General features: G+C 48.1%; 2 protein-coding genes across 4 annotated transcripts in view; one reads left to right on the top strand and one right to left on the bottom strand.

The window, feature by feature from the left end:
• The first annotated feature begins 804 nt into the window (after positions 1 to 804).
• On the top strand, positions 805 to 8,070 carry UBE2T (ubiquitin conjugating enzyme E2 T). 3 transcript variants are annotated; one of them, XM_031020864.2, is made up of 7 exons: positions 805 to 895; positions 3,744 to 3,916; positions 4,481 to 4,550; positions 6,096 to 6,201; positions 6,316 to 6,414; positions 6,556 to 6,639; positions 7,381 to 8,070. In XM_031020864.2, the coding sequence occupies exons 2-7, from the start codon at positions 3,808 to 3,810 to the stop codon at positions 7,504 to 7,506; spliced, it is 594 nt and encodes a 197-aa protein (XP_030876724.1). In that variant the 5' UTR covers positions 805 to 895; positions 3,744 to 3,807; the 3' UTR covers positions 7,507 to 8,070. The 3 variants fall into 3 exon arrangements, with proteins under 3 accessions (XP_030876724.1, XP_006749688.1, XP_030876725.1); XM_006749625.3 differs by having other exon boundaries at positions 854 to 909; XM_031020865.2 differs by lacking the exon at positions 805 to 895 and adding an exon at positions 981 to 1,390.
• A 7,061-nt stretch (positions 8,071 to 15,131) lies between these two features.
• The window catches only part of LGR6 (leucine rich repeat containing G protein-coupled receptor 6), a 119,406-nt gene continuing 107,037 nt past the window's right edge, over positions 15,132 to 27,500 (bottom strand). Inside the window, exons 15-18 of the mRNA XM_081823204.1 lie at positions 27,419 to 27,496; positions 26,329 to 26,489; positions 21,730 to 21,810; positions 15,132 to 19,433 (exon numbers count right to left, since the gene is read on the bottom strand). Of these exons, the coding sequence (XP_081679330.1) occupies positions 18,178 to 19,433; positions 21,730 to 21,810; positions 26,329 to 26,489; positions 27,419 to 27,496 (1,576 nt within the window). The 3' untranslated portion in view covers positions 15,132 to 18,177. The remainder of the gene's footprint in view (positions 19,434 to 21,729; positions 21,811 to 26,328; positions 26,490 to 27,418; positions 27,497 to 27,500) is intronic.

Here is a 27,500-nt window from a genome sequence, read left to right as displayed (position 1 = left end):
ACCACTGTTCCAAAGCCACACAATGAGCTGAAAGCAGTGAGATGAGGGTTTGGGGTGTGTGTGTGGTGGTGGTGGTGTTTTTCCACCCACAGTATTCCCAAAGGCTAGTCAAGTTCCAGCCGTGTCCTTTAGATTCATTTCAGGTCCGAAGTCAAGGTTGGTTTAGCCATAAACGGGTACTTCCTTCATCAAGTAGTACCACACTTTTAGAGTTGGAAGGCCCCAAAGCCATCTATTCTAAACTTCCACCCACGCAGGGATCCCCTTTGCACTATCCCTAATTAACTTCCCCTTGAACACTTGCAGTGATGAAGGAATTCACTACGTCCCAAGTTTACCTGTTCTGTTTTTCAGGGTTCTGATTGCTAGAATGCTTTACTGGGCTAAATTTTGCAATCCTTTAACTTTCATCCATTAGTCTTAGATGTGTCCTCTGACGCAGTAAAATTCTCCAGGTGAAAAACACTTAAATGAAGAGACGTATCACGCAGTCCCTACTCCAGTTCAAGTATTTCCGGTTCCCTTCATTGTTCCTCCTCTGAGGCGATTTCCAGCTCCTTCCCCGCTCTGACAAAGAAAGCTGACATCGTAACCCGACTTGTCACCTCAGGGCCACACCAAATGATGCAGTCCGCCCAAACCGGCGGGAACCTCCACCCTGATCAGCAGCTCCGCGTACGAGGGGGAGTGACTACGTCTGACGCGCGCTCTAATTTGAAAGCGGCGTGAGCGGAAGCCGGGCTCAGAGCGCTGCCCAATAGGGGGCCGCGCTCCTCCACCGGGCATTGCCGCGGGCCAATCGCAAGCCCCTCGTGGCGGAAGGCGGAGCGACGCCAACCGTCTGGGCGTGCGCAGGCGTGAGTAGCTGCTGGGCCGCGCGTCGCTACGTTGTGAGGTGAGTACGCCCAGGTAAGAGGGTAGTTTTCTGGTTCCCCAGCGGAGAGAGCGCATCCCGGCGGTGGTCCCTGTAGGTGTCAGGGACCAGGAGTCCTGTTTCTGTTTAATGTGGGAGTTTCCTGTCTTCGGAAGGGAGAAGCGGCTGTTGAGCGGAGGCTTTGCCGGGATCTCCGCAGCTCGTCGGCGGCCAGAGCTGCCCGAGCCGCCTGTGCCCCGCAGGGAGAAGTGTGTCCCTGGGAAGGAGACTCCGCTGCCCTGCGCTCGCTGCGGGGCCGCGCACAGGCCGTTTGCCTTCTTCACCATCTGGTCCAAAACCCACGTTTCCAACACTAGTTACAGGGCTGCATACTGGTATCCTAAGGCATTGTCTGTAGGCATTGTTGACTTAAGAATTTTAAAAAAAGAAAGAAATTACGAAGACTACACCCGCCCTCAAGGGATTTTCGCCCCACGAGAAGAAGCTGTCAGAGATGAATAGCAACTCCCGGTGCAAGTTGGTGTGGAAGCACAGAGAGGGTGACAATCGAAAGGAATGAAGGATTGGGGCGCATTACTAGAGAAGGGCGAGAAGTGATCATTTAATGTGTAATATCTGTAGATGTGAAAGAAGATGAGACTCTTAATGGGCAGCAAAAAGAAGTCGGTGTGGCTGAAGCACAAGTTTGTGGGGAGTGGTTACTGGATATGAAGTTGGGGTTTGATTGTAAAGAACCTTTGTGCCCAGAAAAAACGCTTGATGGCTTTTGAGCTAAAGAGTGCCATATACCAATTTGTGTTAATATAGTGAGACTGGGGTCTGGTTGCCTCCATTAGAGAAATTGTCTTGCTTATTCCTCACCCTATTCTAATCCCTTTCCCGTGCCTTTCCCCTGGGTTCTCATTTTACTATAAAGGTAACGCTCTATTTCTTGTGGATTCTTGTCTTATTGTGGTCGCTTTCTCAGCATGTGCTTACTGAGAAAAGTAGTAGGGATCTGTATATAAAACGGGAGGTTAATCATCCAGTGAGATACCTGCCTCCAAAAGATGATGGTCTTAGGGGTGCATCTAAGGAAATTTGGAAGTACTTTCAAGAATAATTTATATGAAAGACTGTTGTAGTGTAATTCTATTTAACAGTTTAATTCACCTGTAATATTATTAATTTCATTTAAATATTTCTGGAAGAGTTTGTGAATTGTGGAGGAGTAGCAAGCCTGGAGATTAGAAAAGGAAGATCCAAAGAACCATTGTGTCTGCAGCACAGTTCAAGAGAATGTCTTTACCTAGCCAATACACAAATTTAGTCTCCTTTAAACATCCCTGTGGTGGAGGTAGATGGCCTCTATTTAAGGGTATGATTATCATAACAACCATCCAATAACTACAATCTGTGCCCACCAGGTAATCTTCTGATTATAATTAGTTTTCCAAATAGAAATAATGTAAGGAGGGAATGTATGGGATTAAGATTAAAAATTTTATCATAGTTGTACAAATTAATAAATTGACCTTTTAATGTAAAGCCTTTGTGAGTGAGCCTGGAATAAATTAGTACATGTAAGCCCAACTGAATCTAGGTTTACTGCCAAGTTGAGTATTCGGTTTACAAAACTGAGAACCAGATCCTGAGATGTATATACATGTGGACTTTTATGAGGTGATTCTAAAACTCATATGGAAGAGCAGAGGATCAAGAATAACCAAGATATTCCTGAAGAAGAAGAACAATGTGTAGGAACTCAACTTACTATATATCAAGTCTTATTAATAAGCTACAGTAATTAAAACAGTGAGGTATTGGCTCAAAGATAATCCAATTGACCAATGGAACAAATTGAAGAATCTCAAGACAGATCCACACATACATGCAAATTTAGTTTATGAGCATATCAGCGGGGAAAGGAAATACTTTCCAAAAAAAAGGACTAGGACAATAGGTTATTCATATGGAGGAAGAGATCCAAAATTGGACCTCTACCTCACACTATACACAAAAATCAATTCCTACTGGATTAAATGTGAAAGCAAAATTGTAAAACATTTAGAAGATATAGACAAATATCCTAAGTTTGGGGATAAGGAAAAATTTAATACATAAAAGTGTAAGTATACAGGAAAAGGTTTTAAAATTGATTACATTAAAGTTAATAGTTGTGTATCTGTCAAAAGACATGAGTAAAGTGGAAAGACATGCCACAAACTGGAAGATAGTGTATGTAACTCATAATATAAAAAATCGGTATCCTTTGAGTGGCAGCTAAAGGGAGAACTAGAGTTATGAAGGGTGTTGAGTGTGTGTAGGTGTGGGTGTTTGTTTTAGATGAGAGAGATTTTGAGCATATTTGAATGTTGATGGGAAAAAGGTTGGAAATACTGAAGAATTGGGAGGATGTGGAATCCAGAATACATGGAGAAAACTTCACACATTTAAGCTTTCACTTACAAATACTTCAGAGTGAGACTATCTCCATCATATTCATTCCTTGCTCTCCTCACAAAGCATATATAGACTTCCACAGCTAATATTTGTCAAGCCTTTTCTATGCCAGGCATACCGAGGATGCAGTGGAGAGCAAAATTAGACCCAGGGTGTACCTCCTGAATTTATAATTTATCAGTGGAAACAGACATTAATTGAAAACTTGTAGTGTTTTTGTTGTTTGTAGAGCGTTTTGCATTTTTAATCTTTATTTTTAAAATGTGCTTGAATAGTAACAGAAAGGAAATGGAAAAAACTCAGATTCCTTTCTCAGAATAGGGATTAATACGAAGAATTTGTTTTGTTTTTCACTAAACTGAAGCCATGTGCTAAAAACTCACGTCACCATTGCTGACTATTTCATGGTTGTCCCTTTTCTCCCTAGTGAATCCCAGCCAGCTTCTAGTGTGGTGCAGTGAACTGTGTGTGGTTCCTTCTACTTGGGGACCATGCAGAGAGCTTCACGTCTAAAGAGAGAGCTGAACTTGTTAGCCACAGAGCCACCCCCAGGCATCACTTGCTGGCAAGATAAGGACAAAATGGATGATCTGCAAGCTCGTAGGTATCATGTCATGCCTATGATGACCCTAGAAAATTGTGCTGAAATCTGAACATTTGTATATTCTAAAGTAGAGAACAATGGCAAGGTCAAAGTACCTTATCATCTTTCTAAACCTAATTTGTTTACATGTATAAAAGGTTTGCTTGACATTTCTTCTCTGGCCTTTTATTACACCTTTTGCTGATTTATAGCCAAGATTTGGGCGTCAGCTCTGAAGCAGTGTTTAGACCAAAGATCACCATCTCAAGTATCTGTGAGGCCAGACAGGAAACATAAATAATTAGAATCCTGCAGTACAGACAACAAATCTGGAGCTTATATTTGATCTGTGGTCAGTATTGTCCAACTTATGTTTTGATCTTCTGTCTGTCCTTTGTTTGACACCAACAATTTTTTGGGTACATTGGTGCATTGCATGAGAAGCTTGTTAAAGCCCTAAGAGGAGAGAATTACTGTCCTAGACCCAGCTTTCCTTTAGGACCAATCCTTTATTAGGACTGTATGGTGTGGTCATTCAGATCATCTGATTACCTCTTAATTTTTCTTTTTTTTTTTTTAAGAAATATTAGGTGCGGCTGACACACCTTATGAGAAAGGTGTTTTCAAGTTGGAAGTTAGCATTCCTGAGAGGTTAGTGTGAATTAGATTTCTTTTTTTTTTTTTTTTGAGAGAGAGAGAGCACATGCAGAGTGGGGTAAGGGCAGAGGGAGAGAGAGAGAATTTTAAGCAGGCTCCACACCCAACACGGGGCTGGGTCTCATGACCTTGAGATCATGACCTGAGCCAAACTCAAGAGCTGGACGCTTAACTGACTGAGCCACCCAGGCGCCCAGTGTGAATTAGATTCTAAACTTACAGGGTAAAGGACGGTTATTGGAAGATAGAGTCATGTAGTAGAGTGTTAAATGTAGGAGTTAAAGGTCCTAGGTTTTAATCCTAGTCTTATCATGATGTAATGTGACCGTGGGCAAGTTATTTTATCTCTCTGGAGTTCAAATTCCTTCTCTAAAAATGGGCTAGATCACATCTAAGGCCCCTCTTTTCTTCATGGTGTTAAAATATACATAACATAAAATTGATCATTTAAGCCATCTTTAAGTGTTTGGTTCAGTGGCATTAAGTATATTCACGTTGTCATGCACCTGTCACCATAATCCATCTCCAAAGCGTTTTCATTTTCCCAAACTGAAACTCCATACCCGTTCAGCAGTAACTTGCCAGCTCCCCTGTCCCCCAGCACCTGGCAACCACCATTCTCCTTTCTGTCTTTATGTTAAGGCCCCTCCTAATTCAGGTCTCCTTTAAGGTTCTCATCAAGTGAGTTGTAGTTGTTGTTTTGTGCAGAATGGGGAAGGGAAGAAATGAATGTCTGACTGTTGATATGTAGATGTCTTTTCACTAGATCAGATCCTGGCCAAACTTGTTAAAGTTCTGAGAGAAGTAGCTTGATAATCATGTGATACATCAGTTCTGAAAATAGGCTGGGAATTTTCCGAGGTTTGTGTCTCACTAAAAAGGCATAGTAACCAAATGCAGTGGGGGCACCTGGGTGGCTCAGTTAAGTGTCTGACTCTTGATTTCGGCTCAGGTCATGGTCCCAGGGTTGTGGGATTGAGCCCTGTGTTGGGCCTCTGTGCTCAGTGGGGAGCCTGCTTGAGATTGCCCCTATCCCTCAACCCCTCCCCCGCCCACACACATGCGCGTGCTTGCCATCATGCTCGCTCTCTCAAATGAATAAATAAATCTTTAAAAAAACATGCAATACATAAATCTTAATTTGATCCTGTTTTTCAAAACCTGTCTGTACAAAAGGGGGGGGCAATTGAGGAAACCTGAACAGTAGCTGATATTGGGGGATACATTTTTAATTTTGTCACAGGTACACCGATAGTCCTGCAGTTATATAGGAGAATGGCCTTGTTCTTGGGAGATACGTGCTCAAGTATTTACAGGATGGAGTGGTTTGACCTAGGTGGTGGGTACATGAGTGTTTTTAATGCTATTAGTTCAACTTTTCTATTGTTTGTAAGTTTTCATAATAAAAATTTGAGGAGAAAAAAGGTTTGCCTCTCAAAGGCTGTCTTCCTAATTAGTCACCAGGAAGCCTTTATTATTATATGTTTATAATGAAACAATACGTTCATAAAAATTCTCTATTATCCTATGTTTTCAAAGGTACCCCTTTGAGCCTCCTCAGATCCGATTTCTGACTCCGATCTATCATCCAAACATTGATTCTGCTGGAAGGATTTGTTTAGATGTTCTCAAATTGCCACCAAAAGTGAGTGGTGGGTAAAGGGTGGACACAGCAGTCTGTGATTCTCATCTATACAACTTGAATTAGAGTATCACATTCTTAGTAATACAAAAGCAGCTGCCTGTCTTCTGTATATAGGGCGCCTGGAGACCATCCCTCAACATTGCAACTGTACTGACTTCTATTCAGCTGCTCATGTCCGAACCCAACCCTGATGACCCCCTCATGGCCGACATAGTAAGTATCCTCTTGTCCTCTGCAGCACATGTCCTACTTTCTTCATACCTCTGACTTTTCATTTATGAGGATAGCTGTGGCAGCTGCAGCTTAACCACTACAAATCATTTTTCTCTCCACTCTTCTTTGATTTTGTCTCAGTCCTCCGAATTTAAATATAATAAGCCAGTCTTCCTCAAGAATGCCAGGCAGTGGACAGAGAAGCATGCAAAACAGAAACAGAAGGTATGATGATTGTACAGTTGTGATTTTGCTACTGTTGTTAATCCATTAAAAGTGTATTTATCTGTAAATGCGTAAATGGTTATTAACTTTGCCAAATTTGTAACGTACTCTAGAGTAGCTAACTGATTTTTTCTCCTATTACAACTTTCTAAATAGTTATTCAACAAAATAGCCTAGTAGCTCAACCAACAGTATATTTTTCCTAACAGTTGTCATCTTTGACAACACTAGAGGGCAGGCAGCATCTGCTTAATGTTTTTTTATATTCTTGGGGTAGCATGGATAGATGAGAGGTGACTCTGATTCTTTTTTTGAGGTTTTCTTTTTTAACACTGAGAAGGGATTATTGCAGGAATCAGGAAGGAGTGAGAGAGGTATAGGAGAGAGGGGAAAATGAACATTTCTTATGGGACCATTCATAGAAGGGAGAAGGAAAATTTCCCCAATTTAAGTTGATAGAGCTTCCTCATTTAACAATACAAATTATAGGAACACAAAGATTTGCATATTCTGGTTCTTGCTGAGTTATAACATCCTTCAGATTGAGTTAAGTAGCAGTTACTTATGAAAAGAAATAAAAATTTAAAACATACAAAAGATTGAAGAAGATGCTTTTGAAGGGAATATCATATACAAGAGGCAACAAAGAAGTACTTGGAAATAATATTACAGCACTTCATTTGTTCTCCATCCTGGTTCATAGTGTGAACCTTACATTTTACCGTATCTGCTCCTTTTTAGGCTGATGAGGAAGAGATGCCTGATGATCTGCCAGAGGCTGGTGACTCAGAAGTATGCAACACAACACAGAAAAGGAAAGCCAGGCAGCTGGGAGGCATAGAAAAGAAATTTTGCTCTGATGCTTAGGGGTTTGTCCTGGTCATAGTTAATATATTTTTTGTTAAGATGTTCTAATTTGCCTACCTCTCTTGGATGTTTTTCTTTGTATTTGATGACATTATCATCTTTCATGTCCTATAAAACAGACCTTGTGTATTTACGTATTCTGCTTTACACTGATTCTGAGGCTAGTTTGTTTTATTTAGCTTGTACATATGTAGTTTGAAACCTTTTAAACCTGAAAAATAAATAACCACTTAATGTTGAGTATGTGTTTATCCTGAATGTGTGTCTGGGAGCAAACTGTCCAGAAAGCTATATAATAAGAATGTTAAAATATTTGGAATTGTTGTCTCTTATTTTGCCAACTTACCAACATCACTAGGGACGCTGAACGTTTGACGTAGATGTAAAATGACTATTGGAAACAATTCAGTTACCACCAGGCTTTCAAGGATTCTAGGTTTTCAGGAGTCTTAACAGAATGTGGGAATGAGGTAATGGACCCTTTTGTTAATTTTTTTGCAGTTTTTACTTTTTGTGATTTACATAGCTGGTCAGAATTAACCACGGTAATAAATACTTACTGAACACCTGCTGTGTACCAAGTATTGTGCTCGTGTTTTAGAATGGTGAAAAAAAAATCACATATGAGATTAACCAAATAATCATACAAATTTAAATAAGGATTTTTGTAATCACTTTCTGTCCCTAACTTCATTTCATGGCAAGCACTACTCTGAACAGATAGGCGCCAAACTTGAATCCCCTACTCACGATTTTATAATCTACTTAGACTTTATTATTCTATTGAGATGACAGAGAAAATGGATTTGAGCAGAAATCAGCTGAAGTGGAAAGAGGCTGCCCATGCTGAGTGAAAGACTTTCTGAAGAACGTAGGTATTAAGAGTCCGAGGTAGAAAAATAAAGACTGTAATATCCCTGTCCATTACCCAGTGTAGCAGTTTTATCCCAGGGCAGTGGTTTTATACCTCGGCTAGGCACCGTGCACGTAAAACAGCGCATGTCTGAATAGGCAATGTCTGCTCATCCACCTATGAGTTACCTTGTATCCTCACTCAGCACAGCCTGCCACAGATCATGTGTGGTACTGAACTCAAGGCAAACAAGACGAGAAGTGTGAATTTATATAATCCGTAATGACAGATGATGGCATAAACTGAAAATATAAATTTCTTCTGTATCTCCCACTTCATCAACTTCCAACTTCTCTAGAATTCTTGAACCATTTCTCAAAATTAGTTCTCTTTTTAAAGCCCAGAAATGATTTTATTGCAGGCTTTTCTCCTAAGTTCATGCATATAAGCCAGATTTGGGGTTCCTAGATAACATTAGTATATCAGGTGGGATGCTTTCAGCTGTGAGTGAAATCCAACTCGGACTGGTGACAATACAACACGGGCAGTTCTAATGGAATAAATGGAAAGTCCAGGGGTGGGGTGAGCATCTGAATTGGTGTGTTCAGAGGCTCAATAACACCAAGATTTCAGTCTCTTTCCACCTGCCATCCAGAGTAACAACTTGTCTTGGTTGTCTGCTCCTTAAACATACTCCCCTTTCAGAGTGACTCCTAGCAGCAGTCAGGGCTATGTACTTTCTAATTCACACCCAGCAGGCCATGGAGTGAAAGTTCCTATGATTGGACCACCCTGAAGCCAGTCGCTGTGGTCAGGGAAATGCCATGTGCTGATCAGGGTGAAGCCAGAAGTGAAGTGTGAGGGACTTAGGGAATAGTTGTAGGAAAGGAGCCCCTCCTATGGGACAAAACCCCTACATAAGTGATCGATCACCAGGTCTGGTCAGTTCTACCAGCCACTTCTCCCTCCCTCTTCTTTTTTTTTTTTTTTTTTTTTTAAGATTTATTTATTCATTTGAGAGAGCGAGAATGAGAGAGAGTACATGAGAGGGGGGAGGGTCAGAGGGAGAAGCAGGCTCCTCGCCGAGCAGGGAGCCCGATGCGGGACTCGATCCCGGGACTCCAGGATCATGACCTGAGCCGAAGGCAGTTGCCTAACCAACTGAGCCACCCAGGCGCCCTCTCCCTCCCTCTTCTAATACTAGTTCAAGCCATTCTCATCTCACTTGTACTATAGTCCCCTTACCATGTCTCCTTGCCTCCAGCCTTGACCCTCTACAGTCCATACTTCTCAAAGCAGCAAGAATAATCTTTTGATGATGTCAAAACCAGATTTTCCCTCCCTCCTTAAAACCCTTGAAGTGGCTTCCTTTTGCAATTAGGGAAAAAAAAAAAAAAATCCAGTCTCCTTCCCTGGGCCAGAAGACCCTGATCTAGCTCCTGCTTGCTTTATCTACCCATCCTTATGGCATACCCTCTACCCCTATACACCACACTCCAGCCACACAAGCCACTTCCAATCTCTTGAACACATCTAGCTTATTCCTTGTTCAGGGATTTCTACGTTGTCCATGATGGTCTCAGCTCAAATATAGGTGTCCCAGAAAGTCCTTGTCTATCCCATCTAAAGGAGCACCTTGAGTCCCAGGCACTCTAGCCTATAGCCCATTACCCTGATTGACTTTATTCATAGCATTTGTACCTATCGGAAAATGTGTCCATTGTATATACATTGTTCGATTCCAAGTGCTGGGGATATAGTGGCAACAAGAAACTTTTCTCTCTAATTGCAAGAGAAACAGAGCCAAAAGTGATTAGAGGTCATCTATCCATCTCTCTGATTTAGCAAGTACAGAGGACCTGGGCTAGAGAACAGAAATGAGAGAAAATGAGAAAAGCCCGGGTCTGTATCCCCAGCCCAAGGAACGATGGGAAAGGGTTAAACGCACGGACACTGGGGTCAAGGAGGCCCCAGCCTAGCCCCGGCAGTGCTGCTTACCAACTGTGTGCCCTTAGTATGCTACACGATCTTTCTGTGCTTTGGGTTTCTCCCATAGAACAGGGATAAAGACAGTACCTAACTCATGAGGTTGTTGTAAGGATTGCCTAAGATAATGCACATAAAGCACCTAGTACAGGGCCTAGCACAGGGCTGACATACTGAGTGCTTTGGTGGGGACTGGGGATGGAGACATAGTGGCCCAACCACAGTTGGGCCCCAAAGAGATGTTCTGCCCCTTGCCTACTCGCCAGTCTGCTCTGCTCCTAGGACAAGCAAGCTGAGCAAAGTTTCCCAGCTACAAACCCCTAATTAAAGAGGAGAGATGACATCCGTGACTGATCATATAAACAATGCAGATTCCAAGCTCCCCTCTCCTGCTGCCCCCACTCCCTCTCCCCATCTCTCCCCAAAAGTTATCTAAATAAGAACAGATTTTACCACCCACCTTGTGGGCAGTTTCTAAGGCTGGGGACTAGCTATTTATCCTTCAGCTGCTGTGGGAATTCAACACACACAAATAAAGCTCCTTTTCCAGCCAAGTGTGTATTTTTCCATCAGCATGTGGCCCCCCTGCCCAGGTTGTCTTGTTTAGGTTGGGGCGGCCTGAGGGAGGGAAGAACAGGGTGGGGGGTAGGGGTCTGTGGTTTCAGAACCTGCTCCCCAGGATGGGTGGCTGCAGGGCAGCTTGGAGTCCTGCACAGGGCTGCCAGTGAAGCCTGGGGTGATGGACGCAGATGTGCTCTACCCAGAAATAACATGTTCCCCTTTCTCCTTGCTTCTTGGCAAGTTGCCCCTGGCTCCTACCATGGCTCCCAGGGAGCACCCATCCTTTTCTCCAACTCCCAGTTTCCATCAAGGATGACAGGTTATCCAGTGTCTCTCCCACCCCACCCCACCTCCCATCCCCGCTCCAGGATTTCTCCCCTTCATGTGCTTTCCTCGTTTGCCTTTCCCCCTGATCCCACAATCCCACCAGACTATGTCCCCTTCCTTCCGTGGTCTGCATCCTTTAACCAGGACCTTGCAACTCTGCTTCAAAAAAAGGCCTGCTGAGGGATCTTTCTCCCAAACCTCCCAGCAGAGGCAACTTCCTTTTGGCGGGGGGTGGAGGGGGGGTGAGTTTTTATTTATGCACTAGGTTCTCTCCAGACCTGGGAGTTATGTCTGGAGAACTGCCCAAACAGGGTCAGGTGGTGATGTGGTCCCTTCTGGGGGAATGTCTAGGTTTCCCTCCTCTGATGGCCCATGACCTCCAAGGTGTCTCCTAGTGCTGATATCTGGCAGTTCTGTGATTCTCAAACTACCTGTGGGATCCAAGGCCAGAGCCTGCTGGTGGTGTCAGGCTCACTCAGTGATGAAATGAGGTTGGTCTCACCTGCCCTTTCCATTCTCCCCTCTCCTCCAGCACTCTCTTGCCCTGCGTTACCGCCTGGGGCCTCCCACGCGCCTCCCACTATCCCCACCTGACAGCCTATCCTGACAATCCTCCTTCCTTCCTTATTCCCATTCTACAACTGCCCTCTCCACCCTAACAGTTGGTAGTAAGTCAGTGGGTTTACTCCTGGGCCATGGGGAGGGGGTGATCAGAAAGGGGAGTCTCCAAGAAACCTATTTGCAAGTGACAGACTCTAACAATCTCACATGAGCAAACAAAAGTCCTTGTTTCACAAACTGAGGAGTCCAAATGTACTGTCAGGCAAGTCTTTAGAAGAACTTGAGATATGAGCCCATCTTGGACCAATCATGGTGGCCAGGGAATAGGATAAACTGAGAAGACTGGCTCACATTCCAGCTCCGGAACCTAGAGTGGAGTCAACCCCACCTAAACCACATGCCTTTGGGAGCCTAGGGATCGTTGCCTTTAGAAAAGCCAAACGGAAGTTCCTGGAAGAACGGAAGCGGTTACTGGGCAGGCTGAAGCAGCAGATGCCCCAGGCAAAGGGCCTAACCTGAAGGAATAAGGAACTGTGATGGTGGAATTTCAACCACTGTGCTAGCCACGGGGGGAGCTGTTACCGAGAAGGGGGTCAGGGAACTTGCTGGCCCTTCAAATCTCACCACAGAAATAGCTGCCCACTCTGCTTTCTTATAAAGAGAAAGGACATGCCCGAAGGGCACGACATAGAGCTACTGAATGGAGGGCCAGTTCTCAGGAGCAGAAATGTAGTTCAGACAAGAAGCTATCTGTTGTTCTGTGTTACTTGCATCTTCTGGCCAGATGTCCCCGTTAGGCTGGGAAACAGAATTTTTATGGATTGCTTAGATATGTTGATTTCTAAAATTTTCCCCCCATCCAGCAGAAATTAATTGAGCACCTTTTTGTGCAAGGCCCCGTGGAAAGGACCGAAGCCACAACAGTGGATAACACCAACACAGTTCCTGCTCTTGTGGAACCTTTCTGCCATGCCCATTGCGCGTTCTGAGAGAAGAGCCCACAGCCTTGCTCCAGGGGCAGCTCTGAGCAACCATATTTCGTCCCATGGGATCCCACATAAACATACCCATTCATACGCTACAGTTCAGGGGCCTGGCCTGAGTGGTCAGTCCATTAGTTGACCACTGACCTCTGATTTGACCTAGTGTAGGAAAAGAAGTTTGGCTAGTCAGGTTCTCCCTCCATCTCCAGGAAGTACCAAAAGAAAACGAGGCAATTAGCCAGGAATGGAAGCCGAAAGAAAGGATGCGTAGAGAGGGCTTGAGGAAGAACAGGGGTCATCGTGAGGCCCACGTAGGCGGAAGTTATGAATAAACATAGCCTATGAGTCCAAAGAAGCAATGAGGTAAAGAAAAGATATTATTACCTCAAACTCTTGTTGTCGTTGTTTTAAATGTCAGTCCCTCCGCATCTGCGGCTCACTCACACCAGTGGCAGGATGCCGGGGCCAGATCCGGGCCTCACCGGGGTTCATCTCCCCACCTCCGGCGCCCCAGCGGGCCTGCCTTCTCCTTCTGCCAGACCCGCTGCCCCCCGGGCGCACCCGGCCTGCTGCTGCGCGGCTGCGGGCGCCCACTTGCCGGCGCGCAGGGATCCCGGGGGAGGCCAGACCCGCATCCGGCATCGGGGCCCAGGGGCCGGCGGGCGTGCAGAGGCGCCTCCCCGGCGGAGCGGCTGCCGGGCTCCCGCGGCTCCCGCGGCCGCGCAGCCCGAGCGGCGACGACACGCGCGTCCCACCGTTCCCGCGCGCCCGGGAGTCGCGGTGCGCCCGGCCAGCACGCAGCGGCGCCCACACGTGCGCGCGGCTCCACGGCTTCGGGAACAAGATCTAGAACTCTCTTTGACCCAGCAATTCCGTGTCTGGGACTGCGTCTTACGGATATACTTACACGTGTGCTAAATGACATACATCCGATGCTACTTGCTGCAGTGTTTGTAGAAGAAAAGATTAAGCAAACCACATTTCCATGAAAAGGGGCGGGGAATAAAATTTAGGATATGTCTGTATAAAGAGAGGTAAGATACGGTAAAAAAAAAAAAAATGAGAAAGCATTCTATACTGGTAAGGAAAGATCTTTGAGCTCTGTTAATAGATGAAAAATTCTGCACAAGCAGAATTGTGGTATGCTACCTTGGGCAGAAAGGAGAAGGAAGAATATATATGCGTTTTGTTTGTACATGCATGAAGAAACTCTGGAAGGATAGATAAGAAACTGATCATAGTGGTGACCAGTGAGGGTTTGGGAAATGGGCAAATGGAGACTGTTAAACAGATATATTTTATTCAAACCATGCGAATGTATTATTTATTCAAAAATTAAATTTATAAAAAGCCTTCTAGGTAAAAAGGGGCTGAGGAGGAGCAGTGGACTGTGGTGAGAAGGGGACAGATATCAGAGCAGGCCTACAGAGGGCAGCTTTGCTTCCTCCTGGGGGGGTCCAGGCTGACGGGCCACAAACTCCCACTGGCTGGATCTCAGAACTGCCTCGCATCCAGAATGGCCCTCCCATTTCAGCCACACTGGGCCCCAGTCCCACTGCTCTTTCTGGTCTTAGATTTACTGAGATCCTGCCTCCCTTCTTGCTCTACACAGACCCTCTTAGGGAACATCCACTTACTTGAGTTAGCCCCTGTGTCTCCGTCTCTCAGTCCAGTCCAGCAGGAACCGCTGAATGGCCTTTCGGCAGTTGGGCCACAAGGATGGATGGATTTGGAATTCCATCTTCAGTAAGAGTGGAAGAAAGAAATACTCCTGGAGGCATTGTTTGGCCTCTCAGAAGGAGGTCGGGCACTAGGCCAGTAAGGCCCTGACTGGGGCTTGCATCTCCTTCCTATGATTGCAGGGTTTTACTGAACCCAATCTCTTTCCCTTACATCTAGAAAGGAACTGCCTGCTTGTCCTGGGGACATCATCCCACTCTGGGTCAAGGCTTCAGGAAGAAGATTTCCAAGGCAGAGTGGGTGAGGAAGGTCGCCCAAGTAGAGGAAAGGAAGCTGATTCTTTGGGATTTACAGAATCAGGAAACCCCAGGAATAGGCTTCCGGGTCTGAGAAGATGCTCAGGGGCATCTAACAGGAAGTCCACCATGTTGCCTGCTTTCTCTAGATCATTCTCCACCTAACCCAGTGCCCAGCACACAAAGGGCACTTAAACACGGGTGAGCCAAATTGATTCTGATCCTTCTAAAGTTCAAACCTGAGCCTCTTTGGCTGTGCCCCGGCTGCCCCAGAACTCAGGGGACAGGGTGATCGCTCTTCTCTCAAGGCAGCCCCACCTCTGACTGCACCTCACAGAGCCACCGGTGGCAGCAGAAAAGAGTTGAGGGACACACGTAATACTTCACTGGTGCTTTATTATACAGAAGAATCCAAATATTTACATCTTGACAATTCTTACACTTCACACAGCTGGAGAGGGCATGGGCCTGCAACCCAGAAGTGATATAGGGGATACCGGGTGGGTGGGAGAACTTGCTACACCAGAGCAGAGGTAGTTAGAGAAGACGGTGCCAGGAAGGATCAGGATTCTAGCTACTTCCCATCATCCTCACTTATTCAGGCCCTACCAATTGTTGGCAACTCTTCCTCCTGGAGGTTGACGAGAAAGAGGTGGGGAGAGGAAGGTGAAGAGAAGGCCCAACTAGAGGCTTTGTTAATCCATAGTCTTCAAATCTCAGCACTGAATTAAGGACTCTTCCTCTTGATGTGTACAGAGGTGCTTTAAAAACCATGGTTGACTATAGAAAGTTCTCTTCCACAAGTTGCTCTGCGAGGAGACTGTGGTTGGCACTGTTTGCCAAGGCACAACACACAGAGGCCAGGGCCACACATCCCAGGTCGGCAGTTCCCAACATTTCTCCCACCGCAGCCCTTTGGATGGATTCATCCCCGTGGACGCCATTTTGGAAGATTTCACATGCATTGAGTTATTTGGTTTTTGATTTTGTTTCATCAAAGACACATAAAACCTTCAAAGTCTTCTACTGATTATAATGGAGATAACCAAAAGAGTAACATACTGACTTGCTAAAAAGTCCATCACAAACAAAGAAACTACTTCACCACCTTATTTTGGGTAAATGTACATCATCAACTAGGCTTTTTGAATAATGAAAATAGTTCATGGCGAACACCTCTACTCCCTTCCCCCACACCTCTCCTCTGTCCAGAAGGGCCAGACTTGGCAAATGCCCAGAGCTTTAGGAGTATATGATACGATGACAGTGGTGCCACCCTAGAGCTTGCAGCCAAAAAACCCTGGCACCCTTTTCATAGAAGAGGCCACCTGTAGGGGACTGTTCCCATGACTCCTAAACCTCCAACACATGGCCACTTCACTCCACATTCCGCTCAACACTGGCTCCCTGGCTCCAAGGGCGGAAGTGATCACATGGGGTGGGGCTGGCTGTGAGGAGGGGCCTGGGTGACTTCCTAGAAGTCAAGGCTCCCACAAATCACACCAACTTTGTCATCCCTGGGGCACCTCAGAGAACTTTTCACATAACAGTCACCACCTCCCAGTACCCAAAGTAGAGCAAACTCCTTCCATGAAAGGCTCTTGATCAGGGAAACAGGGAGACCAGCGGTTCTCAACCAACTGATAAATGAATTCCCCACCATCTAGTGAGTGCCTACTCTGAGGTTAACCCTGTGCTAGGACCCTAAGTTCCTTCTGTGATTACAAGGTCAGCACATTTAGCTTCAGAGCCTATAAGAGTCCAGGCAGCTTAGCTGGTCAAATGAGATTTAGAAATGTGCCAAGTTCCACTCATGGTCTCTGCCTCATCCCTTCACCTCAGCCTAGGCAGCCTTGGGGACTTGCGTCAGAATTTCCACTGGGCACTGGGGGCAGTGGGGAGATAGAAGCTAAACTGCAGGCTAGGAAGGACCTTCTCAGAGTTGTCTTAATAGTAGAGCCCCTTTTCTGAGCCTTGGATTCCCTTTTTATGTCTTCAAGAATGTTCTAGCTCTCACCTCCTCATCCTGAGATCGAGTGTGTGTGTGTGTTTGGGGTGGGGAGTGCTAGAACACTCGGAGACACTTGGTAAACCCTAAGGTAGGAAGGTTATGACAGGAGAGGCAGAGTGTCATGCTTCTTTGGGGCACCCAGGGATCCCAGATTCCTATAATGCTCCCTACAAAACAATACATACAACGCAAATATCCCTCCAGTTTGCTGGCCAGGGGCTCCCTGTCCCAGAGAAGGCAGGACCTGGGATGCAAAGAAAGAGCTAGGCTTGCGGCAGGAGTTGCCAAAAGGCATATGGTGGAGAACCACGAGAGGGCAACTCAGAGCCAGAAGGAAGCCAGGCAGTCATCGACTTCCCTCTGTGTACCCTGCCAGGATCCGGGGGAACTCTCTCTTATTGAGGGCAGAAGTTTCATTGGTGGTTGGGCTTGCGGAAGAGGTGGGACCCCATGTGGGATCCCCTTACCCCTGCCCCAATGCGGGGGGCTGAGGCTGGAACCACAAAGGCAGCCTCTTCCCCATCCTTCCCAGGGCAGAGCAAGAGGGACGGGAAAGTAGAGTGTGGACAGTCTTCTCTGGTTGATGGGACCATGAACTTTACCCCAGGTGAAGCTCCTACGATCAGGGTTTTCTAGGATCGGTGGCACCTTGTGATGTCACTGGGTAGCACTAGGTGGTATAGAGGTGAGGGCCCTGGGAGAGAGCAGTGTTACATTCTGTGAGACGTTAATAGATAGCCCATGAAAACCAACCAACCAACCAAAAACCTGTTGTCAAAGAATTTGGGGAAGTGGGTTAAACAAAGGTCAACAGACTTTATCCCTGCGGGAATTCTTACAGCTGTTACTATACTAATATGCACTGTGAATCTCTAAGAAAGGGACAGAATGTGTAGTATCTTCTAAAACTGATTTTAACAGAGAGTCTTTTTGCATGGCATATCTCAAGATTAACAGGACACAGAACACATTTCGTGTCCAATCCGCGAGTCAAAGGGCAGATGCCCAAATGCCTTTGGCAGTCCCCTTATAGGTCTTTCCCTGTGAGGTCCCCCTGCCCATTGTACCCTGATCCTTGACCTGCTCGGCCCCCTACCTCAGTCACTGTTTTGTGCTTCCCTCAGCCCTCATTTCCCTTAGGCAGACAAATGTCCAGATCTCTGGTCCACAGCTTCAGATGTGACAGGGAAGAGGCCCAGAGGAAGGCCAAGGGGAACCCAGGCTAAGAAGTGCACGTTGATGATGGCCATGGGAGGGAGGAGACCAATGGAGCCCAGGGCCCAGGGACTACTGTGGATCATACTGTTGAGTTGTGGTTGAATTTATTTTACAAGCAGCCATCATTCATGGAGTGGGAGGGGAGGGGAGGGGAGGGAAGGGAAGAGATGGGAAGCAAAGAGTGAGGAGGGACATTTATAAGTGTGAGGCAAAGGCGGAGCCAGAGGGCTGGAAGGCCCTGCCCACTGACAGGCCCCCGCCTGCTGACACGGCTCCCTCTGCCCTGAGCAGCAGTTCTCCATCCGTGGAGGGTGGTGGGTTCCCAAATTGGGTTCCCTCTGGCTCTACAAAATGGCTGCCCTCTAACCTGGGGCCCCCTGGCTGCGGACAGGAAATGAGGGTCACTGAGGGGAAGCCATAGGTCTCCAGCCCAGGGGGCCGCCCAGCCTCGGAAGCTTCCAGAATGAGATCCACATCAGAGAAGGCCACCAGGGCCTGGGTGGAATCGCAGGAGCTCTTGTCCAGCTCGCTGGCAGCAGCATAGGCTAGGGGCCCTGGGGTCCCCATGCAGGGCCAGAGCCGCCGCAGGTCATCCCGGAAGTGGGGGTTGAAGAGCAGGTAGAGCAGAGGGTTGAGGCAGGCAGGCAGGGGTAGAACCACAAGTAGCACAGACTTGACGGCCTCCGGGGTGACAGGGAAGAGGCCTAGCATGGAGGCGAAGCTGAGGAAGGCCACGGGGCAGTAGAGGAGCCCGTCGGCAAAGATGAGCCAGGCCACATGCCTCACCATGGTGCAGTCCCACACGGCCTCAAAGTCGCCCCTCGGCAGGTCGCAGTAGAGTTTGATGTAGGCGCCGGCCACTACCAGGAAGCAGAAGGAGTTCATCATGACCAGGGCCACGGCGAAGCCCAGGGCAGCTGGCCGGCCCTCAGGGGGGGCATAGGGCAGGCAGAGCGGGGACGCCCCGTATTCTCCCACCGAGGCGAGTGGCAGGGCGGCGGCCAGCCCGGCCAGCAGCAGGCAGCCCAGGGCCCCGGCTCGCACGCTGCTCAGGGAGGGGGCCTTCCCGTAGGCCCGGACGCAGGAGACAGAGCTGCTGCACTGCACGGCGGCCAGGGTGAGCAGCAACACGGAGGCCTCGGACCCCAGGACGGCCAGGAAGCCTGTGGCCTGGCAGCCCAGCCCCATCTCCCAGCGGGCTCCATACTGGGAGAACTGGCCAAAGGTCAGGGCGTCGACGGAGGCTAGGAGGCCGCAGGAAATGCCCGTCAAGGCGTTGGCACCCGCAATTGCCCCTACGACAAACTTGACCGGGGGCAGGGGGCCGGGCCCGCCAGCAAAGACACTCAGCAGCACCAGCCCGTTACAGAGCACGGAGAGCAGCACGACGGCCCACACAGCCAGGCGGATGCCCCAGCTCTCGAAGAGGTGCTCGCAGGGCTTGAAGGGGCCTGTGGGAGAGAGGATCAGACATTACCCCTGGGTCAGAGGCTGCTGGGTCGAGGGTCCTGGGGATGAGGCCAGAGAGGCTGACACAGCCTCTGTCCTCAGAGAACTCCCAGGGTGACGGAGGCTGACCTGGTCTCTCAGAACTGTCAGGCGGGGTTAGGGCGGGGGGAAGTGGGGACACACACAGCTCTTCTTCCAAGAAGCTGCAAATGGAGTGAACACTCACCCAATACATGTAGAAATATAAACACATAATAAACCAACTTGTACACAAAGTACAGATTCATACAGCGCAAACCCAGGCATTGAGGAAACGTTCAGCCAAGCAGTCTTTCCAAAGCAGCAGGATTTAGGGGACAGGAAGGGGCGAGGTGGCATAAAGGAGCGGAGGGGGCATCCAAACTGGGATGCGGCCAGGCCGGAGACACAGAGGTGTGAGGGGCTGCCCAGAGAGGGGACCAGTCTGCGTCCCAGGGCTCTGCTTCTCCCCGTCAGTGCCCAGGGATCCACTAAGGACCCGGCCATGCATGAGCGCTGGCCAGATGTTGTACCTGGCTGGCTCTCCCTTGCTCTGTGACGGGGAGACAGACCACAGTTAGTACTCACAGAATCAATCAGTATTTGGGAAGAAAAGCATAATAAGTAAATGAAAATACGGATGACTCTGGGTTTTTCCAACCTGGTTTTGCACAAATGGCTGAGATCGTGGTGTTTTCCATCTCTCCCCTCAGGTTCTGTCCTTAAATCACCCTGTAACTTTGGACATGTTATGTCTTCATTTCTTTTGGCTTCAGACTCCTGTTCTGCAATGTATTTCTAGTAGCTTGGGAATCCGAGAGGCTTTTGTGGGAACTATTTTTTAAACATTTTTTTTTCTGACTACCATATAATAGATGGTCATTGTAGAAAGTTTGGAAAATACAACACGGAAAAATTAAAACTGCTTATCATCCCACCTCTCCAAAAGAATTCATCGTTTTGGTATGTTTCCTTCCATTTTTTAAAAAAAAATACATACATACATATACGTTTTTAAACTAAATTGGGATTTCCCGTATATAGTTTTTAATTCCCTTTTTTAAGTAAAAATTTTACGATGCACACTTGCCCAAATCTTTATCTTCCTCCAAAACATGTTTTCCGTGGCTGCGTAGTAAATATTTGCCCATATGGATAATTTATTTGACCATCTGCACGCACGATCTATTTTTAAAGCAAGTTCAAGCTGGACTTTGCCTTTTGGAGCCTCCTCTTTAACCTCATCACTGCTGATTATTCGTTTTCAGAGGTGAAATTTCTGTGGCAGCGTGAAGCATGGGGGTTTCCAAGCCAGGAAGAAAACACCACGTTTCCTCCAGACTGCGTTGGTGTTCTTGCTCTGGGCTGCCACTAGAGGGCGTGCTCCACCCACTGAGCGCTGCGGGCAGGGGCTGGCAGTCGGCAAGCACTATTTTGGCTCAGAGAGAGCAGTGAGAGAAGGCCAAGGGGCGCGAACCAAAGAGAGATGTCAAACTGGAAAATGGAGGGGAGACGAAATAGAGAAGCACACTGTTCACTGCTTTCTGTTCATTCCGACCAGATCCTGTCCCGGCTTAAGCAATGTATTACAGCCTTCTGGGGGTGACCTGCTAGCACTTTATACACAGGGGCAGGGGCTTCCTCACTCTAAACAGGTTAGGGTGCACTGCATCAAAGGGAAAGAGAATTCTCTTTCTTTCTTTACAGCAAGATTCAGGTGAGACGCTATAGGAGACTTTCTCAGATGTAAGGGTTGGATAGGCCTATAAGGAGTCATCCAGGGGTACTGTGAAGTTTTTCCACCCTGGAGAGTTTAAAGAAAGAGAGCAGAGAGGGATGGAGAAGGTGACCTTGCGGAGGCCCATGTGGCTCTAGGATTCTGCGAGTCTTAGACTGAGAGAGTGCTCAGAAGCAGTGCCATACTCCACCCTGATCAGTGGGGTCAAGACATTCTTTCCTGCTTCTCTCTTCCATGAGAGACACTTTCTCCTGGATGTTTAACTTCTCACTGGCTGATTTGTGAAAGTTGCTTTGACTCCTCTCTCCCCACTGTCACCCCTCCCCCACTGCTGTTCCAAACGGCCACTCAAGGGAAGAACTCCAGCTCCTTCTCTAGGAATCACCAGAGAGGCTCTCTTCCCTCCAGAATGTTGGCTCTTAGGCAAAGAAGGTGCCTGAAGTGGTTATAAACATGCCAGACTGAACTGGCATCTCATCTAAATATTTGGGTACTCCTTCCCCAGTCCTGCCCCCACCCCCACGCCAAGGCACCCATCTCACCTGGAATGGGGCTACACTGGACACTGAGGTGTGGCTTTGTGTCCTCCATCTCCAGCTGGAGCTCGTCCAGATCCAGGTCATCTGAGAGGTGAGAAGAGAAAGTGGCTTGGGGCCCAGGTCTTGGTGACAGTCAAATTCTACCTTTCTCCAAATGCCCACCTCTTTAAGCAGTCATCCCCAACTCAATCTGCTCGGCACAGGTCATCCCAGCAGCCATGCACATCTGTTCTACTCTTGGGTGTAAACATTCAGTCAGTTCCTATTATCCACATGTGGATTATTTGCATTGTCTGTTCTTTACAGCAAACTTGTATCTGAAACTCTCTCGTCTCATCCTATAACTCAGCATGCTGTGTCCCCTCCAGGCAGCCTAGTTACCGTGCATGCTGCTTAAAGTTAGGGTGGAGGCTGCCTTAATAATGGGAGCTGGTAATCAAATAGTTCTCCACACTGGCCAGTCCCCCACTGTAATTCCCTGGCCAGTTGTGAACACCATGTGCTAGGAAGAACATCTTCTTTTTTATTTTTTTGTATTTTTAGAGAAAGAAAGAGCCCAAGCGGGGGTTGAGGGGCAGAGGGAGAGGGAGAGAGAGAGAATCTTAAGCAGGCTCCATGCCCAGCAAGCACCTGAAGCGGGGCTTGATTCCACGACCCTGAGATCATACCTGAGCCGAAATCAAGAGTCTGACGCCTAATCAACTGAGCCACCCAGGTGCCCCAGGAAGGGCATCTTCTTAAGACAGAGTAGTGAGCTGCTTCAGAGGAGGTGAACCAGGGATAGTGGGCGAGTAGAAGCCATACACTTGAGAAATGGTCACAGCCACTGGGGGATTAACTTAGGCAAGGCAAGAGTAAGTGGGAAAACCGAGGCCATCCTCAAGGACCTGAGGCCCCCTATATCAGGGGCCCTTTTTTGCTTCAGGCATAAAGGAATTGTGCTCCTATATGCTGTATTGTTGCAGAGGGTAGCATCAGGATGGGTGGTAGGAGGCAAATTAACAATTCAAATGGAGAAGTTTTCATCAGCTCCCACACTTAGAGCTGACCAATAGAGAGGTGGGCCTGAGGTCCCCAGGCGCTGCATGCAATGCCTGCCATTCACTGGGCTTCGGGCAAGTGCAGAGGACCTCGAGGATGACGAAGACATGGTCCTGCTCTCAGGGAGCTTATGGAGACGGAAGAGGATCAAGCACTCACGTCAGAATGCGCTGTGTCAACTAACAGATTGATGTAACAGTAAGGGCTAAGAGTCTCTGAGCCCCTACTCTGTGCCAGCCTCCGCCCAGCAAGTCATCTTCATGGTCTCATTAACCTTCCCGGTGGCCACACGAGGCAAGTGTCCTTTGACACCATTTGACAGATGAGGACACTGAGGCTCATGGAAGTGAAGTGGCTTGCCCCAGGTCTCCCAGCTGGTGCGCTACAGGGTGGAAGTCCAACCCCACTTTGTCTGACTACAGAGGCCAGGGATTTAACCTTTACGCTCCCCTAATTTGGGGGGGCTGGAGGGGATGGGGGGCAGCTTCACAGATGCACGAGCTGGGCATAATTTGTCCCCAGAGGTGCTGGAGCAGAAAGTCCCAGATGTGAGAAAGGGCACTTCTATGCTGAGTGAGAGGCTGGACTAGATCTTTACTGTCCACAATAGCCAAACTGTGGAAAGAGCCAAGATGTCCATCGACAGATGAATGGATAAAGAAGACATGGTATACATATACGATGGAATATTATGCAGCCATCAAAAGGAATGAGATCTTGCCATTTGCAATGACGTGGATGGAACTGGAGGGTATTATGCTGAGCGAAATAAGTCAAACAGAGAAAGACATGTATCATATGACCTCACTGATATGAGGAATTCTTAATCTCAGGAAACAAACTGAGGGTTGCTGGAGTGGGGGGTGGGATGGGAGGAATGGGATGACTGGGTGATAGACACTGGGGAGGGTATGTGCTCTGGTAAGCGCTGTGAATTGTGCAAGACTGTTGAATCTCAAATCTGTACCTCTGAAACAAATAATGCAAGATATGTTAAGAAAAAAAAAAAGAAGATAGCTGGAGGGGAAGAATGAAGGGGGGGAATCGGAGGGGGAGACGAACCATGAGAGACGATGGACTCTGAGAAACAAACTGAGGGTTCTAGAGGGGAGGGGGGTGGGAGGATGGGTTAGCCTGGTGATGGGTATTAAAGAGGGCACGTTCTGCATGGAGCACTGGGTGTTATGCACAAACAATGAATCATGGAACACTACATCTAAAACTAATGTAATGTATGGTGATTAACATAACAATGAAAAGATTTAAAAAGATAGATCTTTACTGATCCTTCCCATTCTAAGTCTAGACCCTGCAGTTCCTTAGCCTGAGAAAATAGGATTAGAAAGATAAATCCATTGTTAAAGAAACTCTGTAACTTGTTTGAATCAAGTAGCATTTTTTTTCTCCTCTTAGTCACTATTGCAGTGTTTCTTAAACCAGAGCCTGTGAACTCCAGGGGTGTTAGGGATATCTTGGGGGTCCATAAATTCTATAAGAATTTTGAAATGATATCTTAAAACATCTTATCATTTATAAAGACAAAACTCTTGTTTGCGGCAATAATTCATCATTGAAAGACTTTTTTTTTAAGAATAAGACTTCAGTCTCTCTAGTGAGACTGGGCAAGGTGTCTGAGGCCCTAAGTGGTACGAGAGACTTGTTTCTCTTCAGAAGGACGCCTGTATGTTACCCAGGTTTCAGAGACAGTGCCCCGTGGGCTCATCCTCCACCGCACACGTAACGGAGAGGTGACTCGGTGTCATGCTTGTCCCCATCTTTGACCCATGTGGTTTGTTTCCTTCCTCCCCACTTAAAGGGTAAACACCTTCAGTTGGGCATTTTCCCAGGAGGCAGGAAGGCTCTGTGGAGCTGCCCTTGGCCCAGACACCATCAGGGTGGGCAGGAGGCCGAGGTGTGCCCACAGAGTCCTGGCATTTCCTCTCCTCTCTACCTTCCATTCCCTGCCCACCTGGGCTCTCCAGAATGGAGCTCAGCAATTCTTTGAAATCAGAATGCATGAATGAAACACAAGGGGTGAAACCCGCAGACTCCGTCCGAGGCTGGGAAAGTCACAGCCAAGGTGTTAAGTAACCACTCTTCAAACAAGGAGGAAATCAAATCTGGCTGCAGCCGAAGCTCCTGGCTTTCTTCCTCAAGGCTTATTAGCTCCCACAGGAAGTGGGGGGCCCTGCCCTAGCTCCCGTTACCGGCGGCAGGCAGCCCACAATTCTGACACCCTGTGGCTCTCCAAGACCTAAGCCTGGTGGAAAGTTTCACCTTGAGGAAGGAAAGTTTCCATTCCTCCTTCCAGCCCCCTGAGGGAGTGGACAGCAGACAGACATTAGGAATGTCCCCTGGGGACAGCTCTGCCGGCCTAAAGCCAGCCTGGCCACTGGGCTCCTCATGGGGTCCTCACGCCCTCCCCAGGGAGAGGTCTGGGAGAGAGACCCCAGAGACCCCCTAACTGCTTGCACAACACTGGCCTCCGTAAGCTGTGTCCCGGACTAGACAACACACCGTCCCCCCGCACGCACACAGGGAGGCTCCCCGTAAGAGCAGTAGGCAGTACCAGTGAGTGCCGGCCTCTACAGCCTGTGGATGTGTAGTATCGTTCTCATGGCACAGATCAAAGAAACAAGGCTCAGTAAGGTTAAATAGCTTGTCCCCGGCAACTCAACTGGTAAACAGTGTCGTTGGGTTTAGAACCCAGGTCTGTCTACACCAACACAGATGTTTTTCTTACATGTTTCATTTTGATTTTTCTGTTTAGCTTCTCCATGGACATATTGTGGAGAGGGGGTTAGAGACTGAAAAAGAAATCCAAATATCAGGGGCCCTTTTGTGCTTCTTCCTAATTCTACCTGTGTTGTCACATGGGGTGAAGGTGAGGAGGATGGAAGCCCTCCTCTCTGCCCTTTATCTAAGACACCACTTGACAGAGGATCCTTAAGCCCCCTCAGCTGCCTACCTCCACCCTTCCTTCCTTTTACCCCAACCGTTCCGGAAACAGACCCATGTGGCTCAAGACCCACGTGGCCCTTCTCAGCAAGGTCCTCTTGTACCTAGTGGCCTGTGATAGTCCCCACACTGTTCCATTTGGCTCTAGGACATATAATGAGGGGACTTTTTTTTTTTTAAGCAGGTTTAATTTAATTGATTTAATTAAATCCTGCTTGGCTCAGGTTGATTAGAAAGTGGATGTCCACTCTGAGAATGCCCTGAAGTTGAAGGGCCCGTGTAGCCAGGAGGCAGCTGTGGAGAAGGAACATGTGAGCCATGAGGGCAGGGGTGCTCTGTAAGATGCAGCTCAGGGAGCACCTTGCGAATCGCCAAGGGCTTGGCAAATATGGAAACATTACTACTGTCCTTGTCATCCTCATCTCCGCAAGCACTTCTGGGCTACGTCCTTGGAGAGACAAGGTGTAGAGGTCACCTCCCAGGTCACCCTTGGGGTTTCCCTCCGCAGCCCCTGCCAGAGCCCCTCTCAGGGTCCCCCAGGCCTCCTCCCTAACTTCCTCTCCAAGAAACCCACCCCCTCAGCCCAGGGCCCCCATCACTCACAGTGGTTCTCAGCTTGTCCAGCCAGAAGGCCCGGGGGCCTCTTCGGAGCCTCCTCCTCCTCAAGGTGAAAGTCCTCAGCCTCCCACTGCCCAGAGGCCTTGAAGAAGCCGGCACAGACACCATAGGCACAGCACTGGTAGGCATAGGGCACCTCCAGGATCCTGGGGGCCAAGGGGGCACAGGGGCAAAATGAGCTGCCTTAGGAATGTTAGGATGCCAACCCACGGACCCGGCACTCAACACCGGCCTTTCAACCCCAAAGTGCCCGATTACGGTGCAGGCAGCCCCCTGGGCTTTCTTTGTACATATCTTACAGTCTGGCTTCTGCCTCTGAAGGCCTCTGGCATCTTCCAATCTTTTCCTCACTCATCTTGAGAATGAGATGGGAAGATAAACTTTCCGTCATTTATGGAGTCCCCTCAGTAGGCTCAGAGTGGGGAGCAGCTCACCCAAGATCACACAGCACTCTGGTGCTCTGCTCCCGTCCCAGCCAGCAACTCTTCATTCAGATTCCAGGAGACAGGGATTCTCCTAGTGACTCTTGCTTTACCCTTGCCCTCAGTAAGACCCACGCCCTTGCCCCTGGCCTCACCCCTGGGCACAGCAGAGCTGAATTTGGTGCCCTCTGAGGGCGAGGGCAGATGCCTCCAGGCATCTCGTTAGCTGGCTTGGGCCACACAGGCTGTGGTCCTGCTGCAGGCAGAAGGCCTGGATGTCATTAGCACCAGGGACCGGCTGGGCTGCTTGTTTCCCACTCCTGACCACAGGGGCCCAGACACTGCCCAAATGAGGACAGGCAGTCTGCGTGTACGGAAGGGGACAAGGAGCAAGGACATCACCTTACTCCTGTCCTCAAAGGAGGGCTCAGCGTCCCCTGGGGCTGATGCTTGGGACAGAAAGAAATGCTATGAATGAGATGAGGAAGGAGAGGCCTGAGCCCTTCCCACTCAGTAGTGGCCAAACCCTATGCCTCTGGGCCATCAGGTTTTTCTTGAGGTGAAGCCCTATGGCTTTCTCTCTGTCCCTCCATGGCCTCCCCAGCGACTCCGGGGCAAACCTATCTAGAGGTGGGGGAAAGCCAGGCACTCACCTCAGTTTTGGGAAACTGTCCTTGGAGAAGGCCTGGGATAGAGCCAGGTTCCCTTTGAGCTTCAGATGCATCAGGCCCCCAA

The sequence above is a fragment of the Leptonychotes weddellii genome, chromosome 6 (assembly GCF_054177405.1).
Source record: "Leptonychotes weddellii isolate Sample4059 chromosome 6, ASM5417740v2, whole genome shotgun sequence".
NCBI lineage: Eukaryota > Metazoa > Chordata > Mammalia > Carnivora > Phocidae > Leptonychotes > Leptonychotes weddellii.
The sequence above is the reverse complement of the archived record's forward strand: the minus strand, read 5'-3'. Positions and strand labels throughout refer to the sequence as shown.